The sequence below is a fragment of the Saccopteryx bilineata genome, chromosome 1, assembly GCF_036850765.1.
Source record: "Saccopteryx bilineata isolate mSacBil1 chromosome 1, mSacBil1_pri_phased_curated, whole genome shotgun sequence".
Classification (NCBI taxonomy): domain Eukaryota; kingdom Metazoa; phylum Chordata; class Mammalia; order Chiroptera; family Emballonuridae; genus Saccopteryx; species Saccopteryx bilineata.
Window position 1 is genome coordinate 190,931,369 of NC_089490.1, and position 24,673 is coordinate 190,956,041.

The following is a 24,673-nucleotide window of genomic DNA, read 5'->3' on the forward strand; positions in this document are numbered from 1 at the left end:
ATTAGGTAGTACCTTACCCAAAAGAACTACAAGTATTAGTATTATTATTAAAACACCTCCATGGACAAGGAACCTGTATTATTATTCCCTTCATATAATATAGATCTCTTTACTTTAGATTCTACAATCTGTTCGTTAAAAAAGGCTGCTTATTTTTCTAAGTATTAATTTAATGGTGATGTCAAGTGCTGTTGACCTGGATGAATTAACTACCCCTAATGAATTTATTCAATATATTCACCGATTTTCCCTGGAGGGGAAGTTGGTTCTATGTATGAGTGAGTCTTCACCAGTTTTCAAGGTACTTTCCTGTCACAATAAACTGTTTTGAACTGATGGACAGTGTTGTCCTTGCTTGAGTTTTCCCAAGAGCTAAATCGAGGTGGGCACACTTGATTGGATTAAAACGCACTGTGCCACCTGTATACGTTTTTCCAGGGATGGTACTGCAATTTTAAAATAAAGAAAAGTATTCACTTCTCTCATTTTTAAAAAAATTCTCCACTGGCCCGGTTACTTGCCCTAGAACGTGTTGCTGAATGTGGGGAGATGGAGGGAGGGTGTTCAGGGAAGGGAGGAAGTTCGATGTCAAAAACCACCAGAAATTTTTGTAAGGTCTCGGTCCCCCCTACACCCCCATGGCTGCTTGGAAAATGTCACAGCATTGCTTTCCTGCAGCAGTGTTCTTAAAAACTAAAAATGAGGGGCCCTGGCCGGTTGGCTCAGTGGTAGAGCGTCGGCCTGGCGTGCAGAAGTCCCGGGTTCGATTCCTGGCCAGGGCACACAGGAGAAGCGCCCATCTGCTTCTCCACCCCTCCCCCTCTCCTTCCTCTCTGTCTCTCTCTTCCCCTCCTGCAGCCAAGGCTCCATTGGAGCAAAGATGGCCCAGGCACTGGGGATGGCTCCTTGGCCTCTGCCCCAGGTGCTAGAGTGGCTCTGGTCGCGGCAGAGCGACCCCCGGAGGGGCATAGCATCGCCCCCTGGTGGGCAGAGCGTCGCCCCCTGGTGGGCGTGCCGGGTGGATCCCGGTCGGGCGCATGCGGGAGTCTGTCTGACTGTCTCTCCCCATTTTCAGCTTCAGAAAAATACAAAAACAAAACAAAAAAAACAAAAAAAAAAACCCCAAAACTAAAAATCAGGGCTTTGGACACAACAATGTTTCAAATATAGGGAAACAAAGTTGCATCTGGGTGAGGGAGAGAAAGCTATCTGGTGTCTGCGATTGAGCAGGGGTGGGGGGCAGGGTAAAGGAGGACCCATCCGACAGACAGAAATGTCTGCCTCTGTAAACGAAGAATTGAGAAGTGAAGAAAGAAGAGGGGTGAGAAGCAGAGAAGGGGGGAAACATATATGCATAAAATATATGGTTCACGTTCAAATGATCATATGCTTAATAGGATCCTGCATGTAGGAACAGTCCCAAATTTGAGTAATTTGTCTCTTTGTCCCCAAAGGTGGACCTGTTTTTTTCAGACTTGGATCCCTCTCTGTTTCCTAGTTTTTCAGGTCACAGTACCACCCAGTGTAGACACGTCCGGAATGTGAAGTACAGACTGTTACTCAACAAGCGAGAAACAGGAAGTGAAGACCCTGCCACTAACTGAAACTTCACAGGGCATGTAAAGTCTGTGCCCACTTGGAATGTTGCCAGAGCACCAGGATAGATCTCTCTCCTCCAGCAGGAAGCACCCTGGGGCCCACAGGAAGCTCACAGTCACTTCTCACACACAACTCTGCCTTTTTGCATGGTCTCTATGTGCCTGGGTAGATAACTGAAATATCAGCCTTCCTTTTGAATTTTGTCCCTTTAAAATAGAAGACTACTAGATCAGGGTGGGGTAGAGGCATGGTTTTGTTGACCCATAGCTGTTTATAAGGCAATTCGTTGTGGTATGGGCCAGCTCTGCGAGCAGGCTTTAAAGCCACAAGTTAGAAACAGTGAGTGTAACTTTTGCATTCATTTTTTCATACATTCATTCATTTACTCATTGACTCACTCCATAATGAAGTGGTTGATGGTGCTGCCTCTGGACTTAGCTGTTTTTTGTTTTTTTGGGTTTTTTTATTCAGTGAGAGGAGGGAAGGCAGACACAGACTTCCGCATGTGTCCCAACTGGGATCCACCCAACAAGCCTACTAGGGGGTGATGCTCTGCTCATCTGGGTTGTTGCTCTGTTGCTCAGCAACAGAGCTCTTCTTAGTGGCTGAGGCAGAGTCCATGGAGCCATCGTCAGTGTCCTGGGCCAACTCGCTCCAATTGCGCCATGGCTGCATGAGGGGAAGAGAGGCAGAAAGAGAGACAGACAGAGAGAGAGAGAGAGAGAGAGAGAGAATGTGGAGAAGCAGATGGGCGCTTCTCCTGTGTGCCCTGACTGGGAATAGAACCTGGGACATCCACATGCTGACGCTCTACCACTGAGCCAACCGGCCAAGGTCAACAGCTGGGTTTTAATCTCAGCTCTGCCATGTCCCAGCTGTGTGATTTGGGCACACTACTTCTTATTAGTAAAATGTGGATAATAATAGTTCCTATATTCCAGGAGCTTTGTGAGGATTAAATGAGTTAATATGTGCTTCAAATAGCACCTTCCACCTAGCAGGACCTTAGTAAAGGTTAGCTGCTTTATTCATTGATCCTGTGAACATGGGACGCCTACCCACATAGTCTTACTACGATCTCCCCTAGTTAAAGGTCTCTCATGACATAGTTAAGCTCTCTGGGTGATGAAATTGCCACATTCCCTTTAAACCATTGAGGTATGGTTTTCTTTTATAGTTATCATTGTATGAATAATTTTTTTAGGAAATAAATAGTCTCCCATCTTAACTAGCGCAAGAGGTGAGATCACTCCTCTGGTTGTTTGAGGGAGGGGGGTACAGGTTTCATTCCAGTCCCTCCATTTTGAGTAGCTGCTTCTCCTGCCTTGCCTGTCTCCATTTCTCTTGCTGTTTCTTCTATTCTCTTTCTTCTTGGGTCACTACCATTGTCCTACCTCTGCCCTACTCCATGGAGCCTGAGCTAGCAAACATGTCCATGTCCAGTCGTGCGGAAATAACCACACTCTTTAAGACTCACTCCCAAAATAGTATGATTTTGCCTCTCAAATTAGGATACCTCGGATGCACCTGTATAGAAACGCCTGCATGTTATTAGACATTAAATAACTTCTGCCTGAAGAACTAGTGTCTTATTTTAAACGTCAGGCATATAAAAGTTTAAAAAATATTTGCAATGTGTCATACCACACAGTGATTCCATGGTATCTTCCATGAAAGTTTCATAGAGTGCCTTTTAGAGGCAAGCAGAAAGGATCAAACACTTGCTAAGTAGTAATTGTAGCTCTGTTCTCTCAGGGACTAGAGTGGAATTAAATGTATTAGCTTAAATTGTCATAACGTCTCCAGAATAGGAGGAGGGTAATATTTTATGTTTATGTAATAGCGGAAGAAGACTATTATTATGCATAAAAATATATCTGAATCCTATTTAAATTAGTGCAGGGTTCATTCCTGACACTGATTCCCATACTCCAACAAGATAAGGTCAGCATGAAAGACATAAATACAGCAATTGCTCTGTATGTAACTTAACATTTTCATTTTTCACAAAAAGTATGATGTATTTTTTTAAAGCACTTTACCCTGCATATTTTTTATTTTTGGAAGGGGTATGCTTTGTCGGTTTCTAATTTCTGTTGAACACAGTATTAGGTGCAATGCAGCACACTAGGATTAGAGGAAGGAGAGATGGACAGATTGATGGATAGCAGCCCTATGAACCTTGTATGGGAGAGAGAGTAGCATTACAGGTGGGAGGGACCCTCCTCTACCTAGATAGGAATTTTGTTTATACATTCTTTATAGTGGTTGAAAACCACATAGGACAAGGACCTCGCTCTCAGGAGCTTAGGTGAGATTCGAGGTGTTAGTCCTACCCAATAGCATTTGCTCAGTCAGGTGGTTGGAGATGCCCTCAACACTATGGTGGAAGAAAAGGGAGAATGGAAAGGCATTCCTGTCTTCACAGGTCTAGTAAGATCTCTCCTTCCCCCGCTCCCTCTGTCTTTCTCATTTGAGACCAGATGCACATGCTATATAAAGGGAGAAGCCAGATGTTAGGCAGCAGCAGCCCTCCCCATTTCGTGGGCCCTTTCTACCCTAAACTTTCAGTTCCAGAGCGCACCCGCCTCCATCTGCAAGCCCTCCACTTCCCTTGTGGTCTGGTTGGGGGTCCGTGAGTGTTTGTATGTGTTTGTTTGCCCACCTGCGCCAGAAGTGGCAAAGGAGTTGCCCTTTGCTCTCGTATGTGTTTTCTCGTTCAGGGGGTGGGGCAGGTGGTGGTGGTGATAGAGAGCATATCTGCTCTTGAAAGGTGAGAGGAAAACCTCAGAGGTGTGTTACCATGTTACGGCCGTGCAGTGAGTGCTCCGCATCAGGGTGGCTCTTGGTGTTTTGTGTATGTTACGTGAGGACGACCCACTGAGGTGGCCCTTTTGTCAAATACTCGCCAGGTCTTGTGTTCAGGAAGGACTGTGGGGGAGTGGGAAATGCAGAAAAGGAGTGAGTAGAGGAGTCATACCGGCGAGCAAGCCGTGACGACACAGCAGGGCGGGTGCCGTGGGAGGGCCAGGCCAGACGGGGTGTGAAGGCCAACAGGAGCAGACTCGGGGAACCTCTGGAAGGGCTGAAGTCACCTCCGAGGTCAGGGCCTGGCGACTCGGTGAATGGTGATGTTTCCCACTCAGGCGTGCTGAGTTCTCAGATCGCTCGTGTGCACAAGGGTCAGGATGGCCAGTGCAGTCACCTGGGGCATGGCCCTTTGGCAGGTGGGCTGTGGGGGAGAGGGTAGTGGGCACACAGGTTTCCACTGACTGTGCCCAGGTGCCTCTCCCAGGGGCATTCCAGCAGGCAAGGAGGATGTGATGGCATCATCACCCAAAGCTTCAGTGATACTTACATGAATGACGGCCTCACTTCGGCTCTCCGTTTGGAATTGACGCTTCTTTCCATCATCCCTTCGGACTTCTTCTCAAGGACGCTGAGGACCTTTGGTTTACTTCGCCCTGGTTTACCTTAGCGGTGGTCCTGCGCATGCGCAGGCAGCCCTGGCATTGCCGTTAGCCCAAATGCTCCTTGCCAAAGAACAGCTGAGCCGCACTGGCCCACCTCTGTTCTTTGTTTTACGTTTAATCCTCCTAACAGCCCTGCAAGGCAGTACTATTATTATCCCCATTTTACAGATGGGGAGGCCGGAGTACCAGGAGCAGAGTAACTTGTCAAAGCCCCAATCTAGTAAGTGGCAGAGCTGGCGTTATGGGTCCAAAGAATCTGGTTTAGAAAGTATTGCTTTAACTACACCCAGGACTTCCTGAAGGGACCATGTGTGGTCATTGTGCTGAGGTCCTAGGACATCAGGGGAGTAAAACACAAGTTCTTCGCCCCCAGTAGAGACAGAAGACACATAAGAGAATATCAGACCCGTGTAGGGGTTTCTCTGTATTCACGTGTTGCCTTTGGTTTGTTTGCAACAGCCCTGACATTTTTCTTTAGAGCAATGAGAGCGCCTTTGCCAGCAAGCTGATGACCTTGGACAAGTCATTTTGTTCCCTGCCATATCTGTGCAATGAGGGAGCTGGGACAAAACCACCGTCAAGGTCCCTTCCAGCCCTGAGGTTGTTTGGTTCTGTGGCTTTGTGGAGAGCACTCCGATTCGGGGCACCGAGAACAGCGCTTTCAAGTGCATTGCTCTGGGAGCCTCTCCTTCACCCATGTAGAATTTCTCAGGCATCCTGTGATCTTTCTTAATCACACAGAGACTGTCATCTTCTGAGACGCCGGTGGAATGGCGAAGGTGCCCTCTGCAGAAGGTATCGTGGCTAATGTTCTCATTACTGACTAATTGGCTAAAGAGACTTCTCTCACATTGCATTTAGCCTGATTGATAGTTTCATATCACCTGATGGGTGGGATGGACAGCCAAACCAATTATGGCCGCGGAGAGCGCCCCACGCAGCAGAGCAATGTGGCCGGAGACAAAGGGTCCTTCTAGATTGAGTCTGGTTGGAGTGCCTGCTGAGAGTGTGTTACACGAAATGCTTTTCTGCAAAGCAGTTTGACATGGCTTAAAAATCTGTGTACCCGAGGTCACCCCAGAGCTCCCTGGGCCCTTGTCTTATTGAAGGAAGGTGTGCTCCTGGTTCCGTTTCAGACAGGGATCGCCTAGATGACTGGTTAGCTGTGGAACTAGCACTGGTTAGCATCAGGCTGAGTGAAACTCTGTATCCGTTTGTTCAGAACTGAAGCTGTGGGCCTCCCGTGAGTCATGTCCCATTGAGACATGCTCTACTTAGTCGCAATCTTGTAGACATAGGACATTACTCAGATTCCTTTGGTATACATTGTCTTTTTATGTTGCTTCGGCCAGTGAGAGGAAATAACATTCAGGTCACTTGCTTAGTGTAGTCCATTTCTGTTCTAGCGCATGCATTAGTTTTTTGAAATCTCTGAAGTGTTAACTTTGGTTTTAGAGAGGAAAGATAGTAACGTGTTTAGGATTCACATTAAACCCAAGTCAAGGAACCTTCTCCATCACTTCTTGTCCTTTTTATTTTATTTTAAAGCAGAGGGTCAGTAGTCATTTATTGCACTTTGACATAAATAGACTGATTTTTGAGATTTTTCTGGAAAAGATAAATGGGCTCTTAGGGCCATACTTTCCCAGTAATCTATTGAGTTGCATTACCCAATCAGCAGCTAAGACGGCAATGAAGTGATATGATGTCCTCTACTTCTGTCCCCACCAAGCAGGGCCACAGTGATCTCAGCTTATGCTTGGGATCCTCAGGAATATCCAGGCATGTGACAAGGAGCTTGTGACACTTATCGGTTTGATATAAATCCTTATGGTGAAGTACATTTCAGTCCATGTTGGGAAGTAGAATTGAGGAGCCCAGGGGAATGGCTGGAACAGCAGGTACCATACTGTGGGGCATCGTCATTTTCCTAAGGTTTTCTCTCCTTTTTATTCCTTTAAATCACTTTTTGGAAGCCTGATTGACAATAAAAGCTGTACGTATTTAATGTATGCGACTTGCTAAGTTTGGAGATAAGACTACAGCTTTAGCATTATCACCACGATCATGGCCATGAACTTATCCATGACCTCCAAAATTTCTGTCCACCCCTTTATTTTATTTTTTAAAAGATTTAAAAAATATTGTTTTTCTTTTGTGGTAAAGCACTTACATAAGACTTGCCCTCTTGGTGAACTTATGCAAGTATACAGTTCAGTATTGTTAATCATTGGCTCTGTTGTAGAGCAGATGTCCAGAACTTATTCCTCTCATGCATATTGAAACTTCGTACCTCTGACAAATCCCTTCCCATTCCCTCTTCCCCTTGGAAATGTTTTCTAAAACACACACCAACTGCCAGGAAAGGAAATTAAAGAAAGCATGATTATTTTTGTAACTGAGCGACTTTTAAGTAACTTACCCTTGAGTGACTATTACATGGACAGAGGTGGGAAGAAACAACATTTCATATGGCCAGGCAGTGGTGCAGTGGATAAAATGTCAAACTGGGACGCAGAGGACCCAGGTTTGAAACCCCGCTTGAGCGCAGGCTCATCTGGTTTGAGCAAGGCTCACCAGCTTGAGCCCAAGGTCGCTGGCTTGAGCAAGGAGTCACTCACTCTGCTGTAGCCCCCCCCACCCCCCCAAGTCAAGGCACATATGAGAAAGCAATCAATGAGAAACTAAGGAGCTACAATGAAAGCAATCAATGAGAAACTAAGGAGCTACAATGAAGAATTGATGCTTCTCATCTCTCTCCCTTCCTGTCTGTCCCTATCTGTCCCTCTCTCTGTCTCTCTCACTAACAAACAAACGAACAAAAAAACCACATTTCACTTGGAGTGGGAACACGGGGACTGTGTTCCTTTTCATCTTCTCTGTTCCTTCTGCTCAAGGAGGTGCTGCAGTGTCTGTGCCGGGACCGTGCAGTCTGCACATGAGCTATCAAAGGGGTCGAGGAGAAGGTGCCAATCCAGCTTAGCACCTGACTTGAAAGGGTCATTTCATGGCGCAGTGGTGGCATGGCGGTTTCAAGAGGGGCAGGTTTTAAATCCTTGTCACTCTTATTCTCTGCGTGGTATCCCTGGACAATGCAGATGGAGCTGGTAAATACACATATTCCTGCATGTTGGGTGACTGAGGTCTCTGCCTCCCTCTCCCTGACTGCTACATCCACCTGCCATAAATGCGCCAGGAGAGCCACAGAGCTCTCAGAGCATGCTGAGACGTGGGCGACTCATGGATTATCCCCTTGCCTCGTCTTAGCACAGACCCTGTCAGGATGCACCACAAATGCATTAGAAAAACCCACGCACTTGTTATTTAATGAAAATCTTGATTGGCAGGGTATGTGAGCTCAGTTAACAGCAGAAATACTACTAAGAGAATAAGGTACAGTGACAAGCCATTTAGACAAAGAATAAGTCCCAATCCTTACCTTCCTATATGATCCATTGCCTTTGATAGCTAGGTTGTGTTTCTGCTTTGAGTTCACCCCAGTTCATTCTCAACTAAGCTGTTCTTCTCTGAGTACCTCCATAAGAAAGAGAGCAGAGGGCAACTCTGACGAAAAGGTGAGCAGCGTGTTCTGGAAAGAATTAAACTACAGCTCGACCATTCGACCTGAGATGGAGCACTGTAGAGTGGAACTTTCTTGTTCTCTTACCTCTTTCATGGTAAGACTTCCATCTATTTCCTAGACGTAAAGATGTGGTTTGTCTCTTAAAAGCTGTGTTTTATTAAGCGATGATTTCAACAATTGCACTACTGTCTTAAACAGGGAGGGAAATCTGTGTCCTGAGTTCAGCATACATCAGATCTGAGGAGGATTGTGTTGCTTTAACTCATTTTGAACATGAACATGAGCCATCTGTGAGAGTTTAACCTTAGAACTTCCTTGACTCATATTGCTGGACAACTAACCACATTTTTGAACTGCACTGGTCATGACTTTCGAGTGGGGTTTGTGAACATTACTCTGCCTGCCTCTACCCTTATGTAACCCCCGCCAACGCATTATTTGATTTGGTTCTATATCATTAACTGGAATTAGACAATTTGCTGGAATTATGCAAGCAGGGAGTCAAAATACAATCCAATAATAGTAATACCTCCTTCATTATACCCTCCACATCAGGGTAGCTCCTGTGTCAAATCCTTCAAGTTCAAAGCAAAACACAAATTTGCTCAGTTACTGAATCGTCGAATTTATAAATATATGAACACTAGAGAGCAAACTCTTAGGGGTGTGAATTTTTTTATTTTATTTTTTATTTTTTTATTTTTTTTTGCATTTTTCTAAAGCTGGAAACAGGGAGAGACAGTCAGACAGACTCCCGCATGCGCCCGACCGGGATCCACCCGGCATGCCCACCAGGGGCGACGCTCTGCCCACCAGGGGGCGATGCTCTGCCCATCCTGGGCGTCGCCATATTGCGACCAGAGCCATTCTAGCGCCTGAGGCAGAGGCCACAGAGCCATCCCCAGCGCCCGGGCCATCTTTGCTCCAATGGAGCCTTGGCTGCGGGAGGGGAAGAGAGAGACAGAGAGGAAAGCGCGGCGGAGGGGTGGAGAAGCAAATAGGCGCTTCTCCTGTGTGCCCTGGCCGGGAATCGAACCCAGGTTCTCCGCACGCTAGGCTGACGCTCTACCGCTGAGCCAACCGGCCAGGGCTAGGGGTGTGAAATTTTTGCTAACCTATTTTATTTCTGTCAAAGTCTAATCGCAACCAAATTACCGCACATCAGACATTCTAGTTCACTTTTCTAAATTCCTACACTTTGTATTTGGAAAGTAATTACTGCCTCTCATTATGGTCATCTTTTCAAGGTCTATGTCAGTGCTGCCGGGCATAGATATGGAGGGCAATAAAATGTTCTTGAGGTTTGTCTACATATCTCTTAATGCAGTGCTGCTCATAAGATGTGTTCAATAAGTATTTTTAGGTCTATTGATTATGTGAAATCCATATGGGAAGAGGAAGTTCAGCTGGAACCTTATTCTTCTTCAAACACCAGCTAATGCTCTGAACACCTGTTCACAAGCTGATGGCCTTTTCTAGGAAATACAGTTTCTTTTCTGTAACTTTTTGACCAGAAAAAAAAAAAATCAACCAGAACATGAGTGCAGAAAAAAGACGTTGGGAAGTAAGAAGCCAGTTCCTTTCCCTCGCTCTTTACAAACAGTGAGAAGGTTTTAACAGTGGCAGAAAGGACATAAATTCATTGGAAGAAAATTTGGAATTTATCCAAAGTGCCAAGAAGGAAGAACAAAAATTGATCCTTTTCCTAGGTCCCTAGTAAGTTTTCCGCAGAATAAATTTTTAGAAGTGACATTGACAAGTTGAAGAGCAGTCACATGTTAAAAGTCTTTTATGATATATTGCTAAATGCCATTCAGTAAGATTATATATACCAGTTTACCTACTTGTACCAGCAGTGTGTGTGTGAGTGTGGCACTCTTTCTTTTATGTCGTATGCAATAGAAATACTTTTCAGATAACTACGCAGTTGTATAGTCAAAGGACTTTGAGTGTGTTTAGGCTTGGTGAGGAACTGAATAGAAAGGTAAGATGATTTTAAATACCTGGTTCAACAGCCACTGATGAACAACTCCAGTCTCCTTGAAAACAGGATCATTTCCAAGCCTGAAGTTCCCATTCAGGTGAAAACGGCTCTGAATTCAATGTTCGAGGTTCAACAGATTCCAAGGCCTGGTCATCTGCTGCAGAAATAGGCCAGACCAGCCACTCTCCATTTTGCCTGACTTTTATCACTAACTCTGATAAAAGAGCACTTCACCTTTGAGTTGCTGCCATGTCATTTCAAGTGAGTGGGTTGAAGTAAACAGTATCTAAAACCATTTTCAATTCTGTAATTCTAGGACTGTCAACCTCCATCCATAATGGCTACAGCAAGAGCAATAAGAATGCTGTCCGGTGGGTGGAGAAAGACTGCCCAGTGCAAGAGTGAGGTCAGTCTGAGGCTGAGCTGGGGTCAGGGTCCACATTCCACATTTTCCATGGACATTTTTTATTTATGTAGTACTGGCTTTGGGAGGTTCCCGGCCAGGGCAGAGGCTGCAGAATGAGTTTCTTCCAGGCAAGCTTGGAGTGGGAGAGAAAGCCCGGATAGACCAGAACTCTGGGAGGGTCTGAGCATCACTCGCAGGGTGGGGAGACCACACTTCTTCGGGACAGAAGGAAAATCTTCGTGAGAGGAGACATTTTTCAGATGCCTCTTGGCAATTCAAGATGGTAGAAGGACATTTCTGACTAATCTTACCATTTTTACAATGTGGCAACTAACCCGATGAAACTTGAAAAGGTATGGATAGAAGTTTCCAAGCCACTCCTACAGGGTTGTTCTAAAATTCCACTTGAACAAATGTCATTCATTGAAAAACATTTGCATAACCAATATTGCTGATTTGAATCAAAATAGAATGTAACAAAGTTTCAGGGGAAGGAATTGAGATGGGCTGAGAAGGTCGTTTTCTGTCCCTAATACCTTCCCAGTCCCCTCTCATTATGTAACAAACCTCCTTAGAGTTGGAAGCAGTGTGAAACTGTTCTCTGAGTCTATACAAAAAAATTACCTAATTCATTTAAAAATATTTATACTTTCTACCATAATATTATGTACACAAAACCTCAGCTCTGACCCTTGGAGGAGAGTGGAAGACCCATGTTCTGGTGTTTTCGTATGGACACACACTGGCTATATTTGAGGAATTAATATTTAAATCATAGAATGGGTAAGCATTGGAAGGATAACGGAGAAGCTTTCTTTGTGGCTAATCTATTGGTGCTCCAATTTGTTTTACACGCCCCATTTGAACATCTTTTAATAGATGGACGGGAGAGAGCAGTCCCTGCCGGTGGCCCTGTGGAAGGAAGGGGCAGGTCCAGCATCATCACTAGGTCCGCCAGCTGTTTTCCAGTTGGGTCTGAACCTCTGCTGCTGCTGCCTGTCGTGATAACTGGAGCCTGAGTTTGTCAGGCAGCGTGATGTGCTGATGCGCCCACCAAGCGATGTAATTTCCGAGTTTCTCATTACCAAATGCGGGAGCCTCAAGCTCGGGCTCACGCTGCAGTGCTTAGAGAGGTAATCATGGTGATGATTGTTGCTATTCCTGGGGTTGAAGCAGGCTCCTGGGTTAGGGGGCTTGCCCAGTGTCAGAGGGTGACCCTAGAACTCCCTCCTCTGGGAGCGCTTACAGGGCGGCAGTTGGAAGCGTGCATTTGCACCTCTCTCCTGGGAGCGGAGAACAGAAAGCCCAGAATGGAGGGGTGAAGGGCGGACTGCCTAAGAGTAGAAGGGACAGAAGCCAAGGTGGGTGAAGGAACCTGTGGTTTTTAGGAAATACAGCAGCAAAGGAGCTGGGGAAGAAGGAAAATGTCACGGGAAAAAGAAAGGCTAGGAGGAGATGGATGGGGCAATGGTGCCTTGCAATAGCTGTCCAGGCCTGGCCCTTGTATTTGTCTCACCAGTTAGTCAAAGCCGATCCTGTCTTCCTGGGGCACTTCTCTGTGCCTCGCAGAGACAGGCGCTCCCCTGGGAAGTGTTGGGGCGGTGGAGGGCAGGCCCCTCGCCAAAGCTGGTGTTTGGCAGCCAGTGCCTTTCACGGTGGTTTGTCAATAAAGGGTTGTAATTTTAAAATAAGCTAATCCTCTCCAGCAGAGCTGTCTCGGAGTTACTGATGTATGGGGCGGGAGTGGTATTTCAAGAGGAAGAATGCAGTTACCCCTAAAAATGGGAGGGGAGAGATGGACTGAACTGGAGACAGGGTCGGTGCCGGAACTGAAGGGGAAGAAACGAATTGTATGGGATGTAAGTCCAGGGCCATGTGGACACAGGTGCCGAGATGGGCAGAGAGAGAGATGTGGTGGGGGGACAAATGTCGCTCTATACTTCACTTTATTCATTTCTTCCCATTCACGGAAATGCTGTATTCACTCCCAAATGAAAAGAGCGTGAATTTGTGAGTAGCTGTCACTCAGAGTAGGGACTAGATCCTCCTTACTTTTGTCTCCATCATCCTGTTTTGTCAGGGCCAGCTCTTGAAACTATCCACAATAACTTCAGTTAAAAAAATACCAATTTGGGATCAAAACATTTAGATTGATTGATTTGGGATGAATTTTAAAGAACATAATAAATTGACGCCTTTACTTATTTCAGTGAAAAGAAAGAAAAATGCACACACTTTGCCAAACTGATGTAAAAATGGCATTTATGTAATAATTATGGGTGTCTTATTTCAGTCTTTGAAAAAGAAGCATACAATTGATGTGATATTTGCATACAGTATACTTGCTAATATAGTCATAAGCCCTTTTTTCTGTTAGTTTGTGACTTCTTCCTACTTGCACTCTTTAAAAACAAATCTTTTTCTTAGTTAAAAAAATGCACTTCTGTATTGCAAAACAGGGCGAAAACTAGTTGGTAATTAATTTAGCCCAATAATTAACTGTCACAAATTCAGATATCATGCAAATAAGAAAGGAATAAAAGAGAAAGTGAACATATCTAAATCCAAATATCAGCGTGGATATTACCAGAAAAGAAAGATAAGTTAGTGTTTCCCTTGGCTTGTGGTCTTTGAGGAATAATTGATAAATGAGAGAGAGAATTAATTGTCCTAATTGTAATGCCAGTATTGAGGAGAACCAGTGCTAGAAGTGGCCAAATGGGACGCTCACAGCAGGGAGGATCTCCCCGCAATGGAATCAGCCTCCGTGCTGTACTGCGCCGAGCAGGGTTTGGCTTTCCTGAGAACGTGGCATCTGTCCCACTGGGACAGAAGCAGGTGTAGCTGAGCAGTCTCAGACCAAGCGGCTGAGCCTAGGAGTTCTGCAGCACTTCCCGACTTGTAAAATTAGGGCAGGTGCTTCATTTGAGGTCACTGATTTCACCACAGAATCCAGACATCACTGGAAAAACCAGAAGCAATACGCAAGTGATGATGACAATGGTGCAAAAATAGAAAGGAAAAAAAAAGAGAGAGAGAAACCTGTGAGTAAATGGAGGCTGTCTATAAGACTCTCACAAGAGAGCATGAATCATCAAAGAGGCTCCAGACTTACGCCAGGAAGTATTTATGGCGATCAGTGGTGCAAAGGCTAATAATACAAACATAATAAAGAAGAGAAAGGAAGGCACACCAGAGATAAAGGAGGCCTCGAATTAAATGAATAGGGAGATAAGCTTAATGATTATGCTCAAATGACTGAGCTATTGGTGGCAGAAATGGCTGTGCTTCCAAACTGCTTTTTAAAACTGGCCTTTCAGAAGACAAATAAGGATAATTAAACAGTAATGAAGACCTGTTTCATTAAAAAAAAAAAAAAAGAAGAAGAGGAAAACAAATAGGCAAGGTCTTGGATGATGTGTTAACCAGTGTTACTGGCAGTAGTAATGAAGTCATGATTATACAGAAACTCTCCTTTGGAAATCATGAAGAAGAATGGGACAGACAGACTGACAATGAAGTAAAGGATGAATATTCCTATTCTAAATTGTCCTAAGCATTGTCGGCAGAGATGTCACAGGTAATCAGAACACAGATTCATTCTAATATCTTATTTTAGACACTTTTATTTTTTTCAGAATCCTTACCCCAGGAAACTTTATCATAGCTATCAATAAGTTTCCTGACTTAACTCTCTCTCTCCTCTCTGATCCATTGTGCTGATGTATATAAAAATTAACAGTCTACGAGAGCACTGTTCTGTGTATTTCACAGAAGCTGCCCCTGAGTAACTCATTTCTAAATAGAATTCATTTTAAGCCTGTTTCAAGCACAGTACCTGCCCATAGTAAGCACTCATAGGCAGTTGTTGAATAAGTAAATGAAGTAGGAAAACTACGTTGCTAACAGAACATTTGGATGGTCAGGTCTATCAACATCTAGGGCAGGGGTCGGGAACCTATGGCTTGCGAGCCAGATGTGGCTTTTTGATGGCTGCATCTGGTTCACAGACAAATCTTTTTTTTTTCTTTGTACCTTTCTGAAGCTGGAAACGGGGAGAGACAGTCAGACAGACTCCCCGATCCGGATCCACCCAGCACGCCCACCCGGGGTGACGCTCTGCCCACCAGGGGGCGATGCTCTGCCCCTCCGGGGCATCGCTCTGCCGCGACCAGAGCCACTCTAGCGCCTGGGGCAGAGGCTAAGGACCATCCCCAGCGCCCGGGCCATCTTTGCTCCAATGGAGCCTCGGCTGCGGGAGGGGAAGAGAGAGACAGAAAGGAAGGAGGGGGCGGGGGTGGAGAAGCAAATGGGCGCTTCTCCTATGTGCCCTGGCCAGGAATTGAACCCGGGTCCCCCGCACGCCAGGCCGACGCTCTACCGCTGAGCCAACCGGCCAGGGCCACAGACAAATCTTTAATAAAAAAAAATAATAATAACGTTGAAAAATATAAAATTCTCATGTATTACAATCCATTCATTTCCTACCGCTCATGTTCATGGTTGTGGGTGGCTGGAGCTAATCACAGCTATCCCCCGGGACAACACCAAATTTTTATTGGATAATGCATAACGTACACAGGTCATTGTATGGCTCTCATGGAATTACATTTTAAAATATGTGGCATTCATGGCTCTCTCAGCCAAAAAAGTTCCCGACTCCTAATCTAGGGGATATTAGGCCTTGAGCCACAACAGCTTGGATTTATGACATTGTTTATGTTAGACAAACCTAATTGGTTCATTTTGAAAATCTGAAAACAAGTGGAGAAAAAGAATGCACTAGATACATTATTATTTCTATACACATCCAGAAGTTAATGTAACAACTGATACTGGATCTCATGAGATCTAGTTCAGAAAAAGAATTCAGATTGACTTGAATGTGTCAGATTGATTGAAAATTGCCTGAAGGACTGAATGTGTGATGATAAATGGCAGTGGATTGGGTCTAGAGGCAGATGGGCATCTATGTTCAGTGTGGTCTTATTTAACGTTTTTATTAATTATCTAGGAGAAGATGCAAACAGCGCATTCATTACACTTGTAGAAGCAGCTGAATTAAAGGGGTGTTTTTAAGCACTGGGTAGGACAGAGGATAATACAAAGGGAACTTACTTGCTCAAGAACAGAATGGTGTCAATAAAAAGATTAAAATCAGCGAATGTCCTGGCGGAGTTCACTGTCAGCAGAGCATAGTCCCAGGAGCTGTAGGGATTACGAGATGAGTTCAAGACTCAGCAGCAGAGGATGCAAACAACTAGCTGCCTGTGAGGGGAGTGGATGGAGTGCTGCAGGAGAGGTTCACGCTGTGGGAGCAAAGGAGGGACTGAACATTGTAGAGGTGGCACTGTCAGATAAACAGCTGGAGCAAGAAACATTCCATTTAGGCGACGTGACTAGGGTTAGATCAAGGCTCATACCATATGCAACTAAGAAGCCACAAGACTTCAACCACCCAGGCTGAGCCACAGGGTATGGAGTCAGGACATCAGCCTCATCTAGTGCAAATTCACCTCTCAATGGGACCCTTTCCAAATTATCCTTTTCTTTCTTGTGTTAATGTTGACGGCAATTTTACGCAGAAGTTATCTTGTGTCACCAGCTATTTTTTCATAATTGAGTATGAAAATGAAACAATCTAAATAAACTTCAGTATACTTTAATTTATACATAATGAATTTAAATGAAACTTGGTACATCTCTGCTACATACTATATTTTATACATATTATATATTTTAGTAATTTGGGGGGGCGTGGTATACTGTATAGCAATCACCTACATGTAACGGTACGAAACATGTTTTGCAAATATATCTGGTTTCACTGCGCTTTCCTTTTGAAACACACACTTTACACGTTTTAGTTGGATTGAACTCGACGAAGGAAGATTTTACAATATCCTTGATATGTATGTTCAAACTGCGAGCGGTTAGAAGCTGGTCCAAGTTTAGATGGCTCGACGCTGTGATTGTTTTTGTTTACCGTACCTTCGATTTTGCGGTCTCAGGCCTGGAAGAGTGGGAGAAAAAGGAATCCACAGGAGAATAGAGAACGGTGTGCTATTTCTCAAACTTTGACCCTCAGGGCGAAGAGTCGCAAATACAATGATTCTATATTACCCTGAGTTCCAACAATTGAAATAGCTAATGCAAGTGCAAACACAGGTTAACTCATGAGCGGTCAACAATGTGTTAAGTTAAATGACTAGATGCCGTTCTTAGTTCTTTCTTATGCTCTAAGGATCAAGCCCGTGGAGGTACACATAAGCATGTAAGACAGTATCACACACAGAGGTGTTCATTAGAGCGATATTCATGATATGAAACCAGTGGCAACACCCTGATGGCCACTAGTTCGGGAACAGTCTCAGTCAAGTTTACCGTCCCCACTTGGTGGGATGTTCTCCGGCCATAGTGGGTGCTTATGAAGAATTAGAACAGAAAAACATTTATATTTTAATGTTAGGTGAGAAAACTAAGATGAAAAATTTACCAGTGAGCATGATTAAAAGCAAAAACTAGTGGATTTTTAGAAATACACTTTGGGCTGGGGAGAAGAGAATGCTAGACAATGTAGTATTTGTTCATTCTGACCAGTTTGTTCTGTATTTATTCCTGTCTGTAAAGGTTTTTATTTACATTTGCATGTGTTGATGAGCCTCTAGTAAAAAAGTACTTAGGGAAAGTATAATGATTTAGTGATGTGGTCATTTTCTTTGAAAAAAATAAAAACTCATTTTCTAATTACTGAGGAATATGAGCTATTCTGAAGATAGTTATATATTAGGCATGTCTGGAATACTAAATCTAAGTTCAGCTCTTGGTTTTATAAAAAAAGGTATAGCATAATGGGTAAGAGACAAGGATGTACCATATAACTGCCCTGGTAAGGGAGGATCTGATCTCATACACCTCAAAATTAAAACAATTACTCCAAAAGGCGGAGAGCCCATCAGTGAGTGAAATTATAATGCCAAATGCACAGATGAACAGGGATACCAGGCTCATTTTATTTAGGTTTTTCAACCGGGGTTGAGAGTAGTGGGTGAGAAGTACATTTCTTTTTTTTTTTATTTTTCTTTAGTGACAGGAGGGGATGCAGAGAGACAGACTTCCGCATGTGTCTCACCGGGGATACACTTGGGAAGCCCACTAGGGGGCGATGCTCTGTGCTTCTGGGGTATTGCTTCATTGCTCATTATTATGAATTATTATTATTATTATTTTGGGGCAAAGTAAAAAATCTCACACATCATGTTATTTCACCCTTACTTCAGGAAGCATCTCTCAAAATTCTGGAAATTTCTTACATAATCACAAGGCTGTTATCAGACCCAACTAATTTAACAATAACTTTTTGATATCATCTAGTACTCGGTTCATAATGAAATTCCCTTGCCTACCTCAGAAAAGCCTTTTTCAAGTCAGCTTGCGTCGATCAGGATAGAGACAGACCCATACTTTACACTGGTTGTTATGTCCGTGGAGTCTTTATAATCTCAGTCCCTGCTACCATGTTAATGTGTTGAAGAACATTCCTTTCATGACTTACAGAAATAGTCATGCTGTACTCCCAGGCAGGCACTAAGGTAACAAGGTTGAAGACAGCCAACTTAGCCCATTTTAAAATCCATAGGAATTTCTCCAGAATGTTTCAGCTTGTCCTCTCCCTTTCATCATTGAGCATTTAGAGAGATTTTACAGCCTCCTCAGGTACTCTGACCAGACAGAATCTGTGGTATTGTGTTTAACCTGTATCCATTATGACGTAAGTCAGACCTTCCCCACCCCACCTCTGCCTAAAGTCCAGAGACCAAAGAGGCTAGAGATTTCCTTTTCTTCAGTTACATCATGAGGTTCATGCAACTCCACGTTGTGTTCCTCAACGATTTATATATGTTTATGCCTATGGTTCTGTAGAATCTAGACACAGCTGGATTAGAATCTCAGTTCTGCCACTTACAAGCGGCGCGTGACCTCGGCAAGTCACCAACCCTCTCTGCACCTCAGCTCCACGTCTGTAAAATTGGTATAATAATAGTACCTATCTCACAGGTTGTTGCTATGATTAATGCACATGCGTACATTGCTTAGAATGTCTGTTACATCCCAGGCACTTACATGAATGTTAGTTGTTGCTGATGTATCATTAATAAGTCCTTGCTCTAGCAGCAGGAAAGTAAGAAGCCCACCCTCAACCTGTAGTTATATTACCCTTAGGTTTCTTGAGACTGTTTTAAGGAAGAAAACAAACATGTAAATAAAAGTAAAAGTGAATACTTTCTCGCAAAACTATATAAAAGTCGTATTTTCAATATCAGGAATAATCCTCTGGATTGTGATCATTTTTCCCAAAAAAGTTGATCTGTCGGGATGAACAGCATTACAGCTGAAATCAGCTGAGAAAGGAGCCTGAGAATGTAGGCCTAAAGAATCAGTTCTAAGACTTTGCTTCATTTCTCTGTTTTGGGTGAATAATGTTTATTAAACTTGCATATTTAAATGAAAAAAGCACAAGCAACTATTTTAAAATCCATGTCAGAATGCCAGCAAATGTTTCAAAGAACAAATGTAAGCTTGTTTTAACAATTCTCTACAAATCCCCTCCCTCCACTTATTCCCCACCCACCCGCACCTCCCACCCCCCACCTCCCCACCTCCTGCCCCCAAACAGCCTTTGCAATATCAGTGCTCAGCCTGGGCATAAAGGACCACATGTGAAGGGCGTCAAAGAACCCATTGTCTAGGCTGCTCCCAGGTGAGGGGAGGTGCTTGGAGGTGTGGCTCAGCAGGGAGAGCTAGCTGGCCCAGAGTGCCTGGGCTTCCATGTTGTTGACCATGGCCGCTGACATAGACAAGTTGAAGGTACTCCTAGAACCGTGTGGCTGGACAGAGTTTGTAGCCATCACATAGTCCGGCTCCCTTGGGCAACTGAAGTCCAGGGAAGTTCAGTGACTTAAATCACACCAGAAGGAAAAATGGCAACTCAGTTTGCTCTCCTCCTGGTCTAGAGTTCTTACCTTCATTCTGCACACAGATATTCATAGGGGTTAAGTTAAAAGAATTATATGGCTAAAAGGTTTGGGAAGCACTGGGTTACGTATGTTATACAGGTGTCTTTCCTAAAAGACTTCTTATAGCGCCTTCAGTATCTTAAACAGGATTATCCTGCAGCACATTCAGGTTTATCTGGCCACGGAACCACTTTTTTCATTGAATATGCTTTGGGTAAGAGCTACCCTGTACAGTCCTGTACTGAAATGAAGCACAGGAGACAAAGGCTAAGGGAGAAAGTAATGGCAGAAGCTTATAATATTTATAATAGGCATCTTGACCTGTGTTTGAACTAGGGTTATACATTCTTCTATTGAGTTAGTAGTGGCAGGTGAAGACAGGGAGGGAAAGGTAAAAATTGATTAAACTGCTTATTTAGTGGGCAGAGCCAAAAAGAAATGGGCATATTTTATTGTCTACTCACAAACCCTTGAACTGTATAAAGAAGAGATGGATTTCTCTGGCTGCATGCTTCCTCTCTGGCCTACACAGTTTTTGCCATTTCTAGAACCACGTTAATTCATTGTTCTTTGCTGGGCATCTTATTGATCTTCTATGTTATTAATACTCACTTTTGGCTGCCAGATTAGCTCTCATGAACCATTTACATTTATTTATTTTATTTATTTTTTTGACAAAGACAGAGAGAGGGACAGATAGGGACACACAGACAGGAAGGGAGAGAGATGAGAAGCATCAATTTTTTGTTGTGGCACCATAGTTGTTCATTGATTGCTTTCTCATATGTGCCCTGACCGTGGGGCCACAGCAGATTGAGTGACCCCTCGCTCAAGCTAGTGACCTTGGGCCCAAACTGGTGAGCTTTGTTCAAACCAGATGAGCCCGTGCTCAAGCTGGTGACCTCGGGGTCTCAAACCTGGGTCCTCCGCGTCCCAGTCCGATGCTCTATCCACTGTGCCACCGCCTGGTCAGGCCCATTTACATTTATTTTTAGCGCACTTAGAAAGTTGGGTCATATTATCCAGAGTGCGTTGTGCTGTACAGGAATTGCATCTCCAGGATTTTGAAGTGTCTCCTTTTTCCCGTTCTCCTATTTCCCTACTTTAACTCCACCTTGACTGGAAGTAAAGGCAGTTCCCAACCCAGGAACAGGCTGACTGATCCAATAGTTTTCTGGGGGAACTCAGAATTTATGTTCCTATAGAAACAGTGTCCCTAGGCTAGCCACTAAAAAATAATCTGTTGCATCATGTTTAAACATGTGTGTGTACAACAAAAGAAACAATTTTACTTTCAACACCATAAAATGGATCTACCAACTTTTTAAACAGGTGCTCCTCTCTCGAGCTACTTAGACTCATTTGCTGGAATGAGGAGCTTGGTTTGGGGCCCTGCCAGGCTCTGGAGGCAGTACAGTGTAGGGTCGGACCGAGAACTCTGCAGCCAGGCTGCTGAGCTGAGTACTCCGTCCCTGACACTTACTCTGTGTGCGTGGTAGGCCACTTCCCTTTTCTGTGACCCAGTTTTCATATCTCTAGAATGGGGATAATAATGGTACGTGTTTCATAAGGTATCTGGCACCTAGAAGAGGGCTGAATAAGTGGGTTGCTAGCATTATGCCGCTGGTGCTGATGGTGGAGATAAGTCTGAGGGGAGCTGTGGGGTTGAGGACAGGGCTCAAGCTGCACCAGTGAGGCAGAAACGTTGGGATCAGTGACACTAGGAGAGAGGTGTGGTGGTGGTGGGGGGGTGATTTTAGGAAGGTTTAACTCACCTATGAAAGGGAAGAAGGAAGAAAGACTCCCTATGTATCGAAATGCCTGGTACGCAGGGGACGCTCAGTAAGTGGTGGACGCATTTCTTACGTAAAAGTTACGATGCTCAAGTACGTCCAGCAAATCGCTCTTTTTTCCACCCCCCACCCTCACCCCCATGATTCTTTTACATAAGTAATTCATGCTTACTTTTGAAGAGTGGAAAATTAAAAATAATTAAGTAATTAGTCCGAGGTCACCCAGTGGTTAAAGTTGAATCCGAAGCTTGGGAGTGTAACTCCGAAGCCCTTGCTTGCTCTTACACAACACACACGTTTGTAATTCCCAACTGCGGTCATGTTGTTGTGTGTCTTAGGGACAGAAAAGACGCAGCCTCTGTTCTCCACATGCTGCCTGTCCCCGTCTCTGTGTAACTGCACTTTAAAAAAGGAAAAGGTGACCTGCACCGTGGCTCTCGGTGTGTCGGACCTTCTCCAAAAAGCATGCGTGTAGCCTCCGTCGGTTTCACGGAGTTCCCTGTACGGATCACAGGGCAGAGTTTCTGCCTTGTCACCTGACCCAAGCCTAAATTTAGGCAAATTGAGGAGAGTGAGCCAGTTTTCACAGAAAAGCTGACTTTAATGAAAGATTTTTCCCCCTCCAAGTCAATTTTTTATTTGTATTCGATCTCTTCGGCCAGGTGTTTGGCCCTGCCCTTTGCAAGTTTTGCAATGGCACTGGCCAACAAGAAGCATGTATCTGATAGGAGTTTTACTAAAAGGAAATATTGTCAGCTTTCTTCCATTCTGTCGGCTACAGACTCCCACCCACTCTGACATAGCTGTTACATGCAAAGAACCCAACATGCTAACCCCTAACAAAGAGAGTTCAGTGCCCAAGCTTACTCCTTTCCTCTTGATTCTGCATTTATACACTATTTACTCACTATCAAGCTGTTTGAAGCCTTTATAATCAAAGCTGGAAATACATGCTTTAGATGGAGCCCCTAGTTGAGTAAATGCATGAACTGACCAAACACACAGGCAGAATTGGTGCTATTAGCTAATGCATAGCTGAAAGCGCTGTTTTACACATAGCCACTGTTTCCTCCTCTCCTGGCAATCGTCCTCAAGTCTCCTCCCTGCCCCTACCCCCACCTAGAGAAAGACAGGGCTCCTGTTTGCACTAGAGCATTTACAGAGAGGCACGTCTTTCCTGGAGAAATATGGCAGCAGCTGAGATAGCACAGGCCTTGTTAATACTTAACACTGAATCAACAGGGCAGGTAATGACCATTGTTAGTACTTCCAAATGCAGTACAGCAGCAACAGTTGACAAAGGTCAGGAGGGACAAAAAATAGTGCTACTCTTTGCAGTGGGAAGAACCTTCTGAAATGAGACAGAAGAAAACAAGGACAGACACACATCCCGTGTCTCCAAGCCATTGTCCCCAGGAGTGCCGCCGAGCTCTCTGAGCACCGGTGTGCAAAGGTGTGTAGTCTCGATACTGAGAAAGATGGAAACTGAGTGACAGACTTGAATACCAGGAAGTCCTCCTGTTATAGTACCTAGACCTTTAATATTTACCCAGGAAAATGAAGCAGTCAGATTAACGTACCTGAACTACCTAAATATTATATTATTGGTTGCTTTGAAGGCCAGCTGCACTCTGAACACCCCACTGTCTGCTGCACGTGAGCTGCACGATGTTTCTTCCCAAGGACCTTGGTACTTTGAAGAGCAGCTCACAGGAGACACCTGCTAGATTAGACGTGGTTCAGGAAAGGTGCCTACGTTTCTTGGTTGCATAGCAGTAGAAAGGTGAAACTCTGAAAGACATTTGGACCATCTTCAGGGAGCTTCTTGGTGCTACCAAACTGTTTTCCAAAGCGGCTGGCTGTATTACCATATTTTTCGCTCCATAAGACACACTTTTCTTCCCCAAAAGTGGAGAGGAAAATCCCCTTGCGTCTTATGGAGCAAATGTTCATTATTTTTAGCTGCTGCGGGTTCTTGGACAACTAGAAGAGTATTTGAACATAAAAGTCTCTTCTTATTTGCTAATAACAGTGCTAATGGTTGTTCATACTGCTGTTGGGTTTCCATTGTTGAAATATTACTGTGGTATATTTTATTAAATATTTTAACACACCATTTGGTTCAGAATGTTTTTTTTTCTTATTTTCCTCCTTAAAACCCTAGATGCATCTTATGGTCAGGTGCGTCTTACGGAGCAAAAAATACGGTATTTTGCCTTCCCACCAGCAATTCATGAATGGTTCGGTCTCCCTGTGTCCTTGGTGGCTGTGTCTTGAGAATTCTTTATATATTGTAGACACAAGTCCTTTATCAGATAGGTGGTTTGCAAATAATTTAATACGTTTGTCTTTTCATCTTAAGAGAGTCTAAAGATTTTAGTTTTGATGAAGTCCACTTTGTCCATTTTTTCCTTTCGCATTGTGCTTTTGGTGTAAAGTTTAAGAATTCTTTGCCTAGTTCTAGATCCTAAAAGTTTTCTCCTTTTTTTTTCTCCTTCTAATTTTACATTTTGCAGTTAAGTTTTGTATAAGTTATGAGGTTTAGGTCAAAGTTCTTTTTATAAATGGCTATGCTCTAGCCCATTTGTTGAAAAAGTTATTTTTCCTGCATACAATTGCTTTTGTACTTCTGTAAAAAAATCATTTGAATATAGTATGTTGTGTGGGTCTGTTTCTGAGTTCTTTATTTGTTCCCATAATCTCATGTCTATCTCTTTACTAGTACTATAATAGTGATTACTATAGCTATATAAAGTCTTAAAATCAGGTAGACTGATTCCTTTTACTCTATTCTTTTTCAAAATTGTTTTAGTTGTAA

The 24,673-nt window shown here is 43.9% G+C and overlaps 1 protein-coding gene across 3 annotated transcripts in view; it reads left to right on the forward strand.

Annotated features, from left to right (window-relative positions):
* Nucleotides 1-24,673, forward strand: part of MAML3 (mastermind like transcriptional coactivator 3) — a 423,907-nt gene that overhangs the window by 106,893 nt on the left and 292,341 nt on the right. For 2 of the 3 annotated variants that reach the window (XM_066233050.1, XM_066233055.1), the window contains exon 2: nt 10,956-11,045. The exons of the other annotated variant lie outside the window; for it this stretch is intronic. In XM_066233050.1, coding sequence (XP_066089147.1) covers nt 10,956-11,045 — 90 coding nt within the window. The remainder of the gene's footprint in view (nt 1-10,955; nt 11,046-24,673) is intronic. 3 annotated transcript variants of the gene reach the window in all.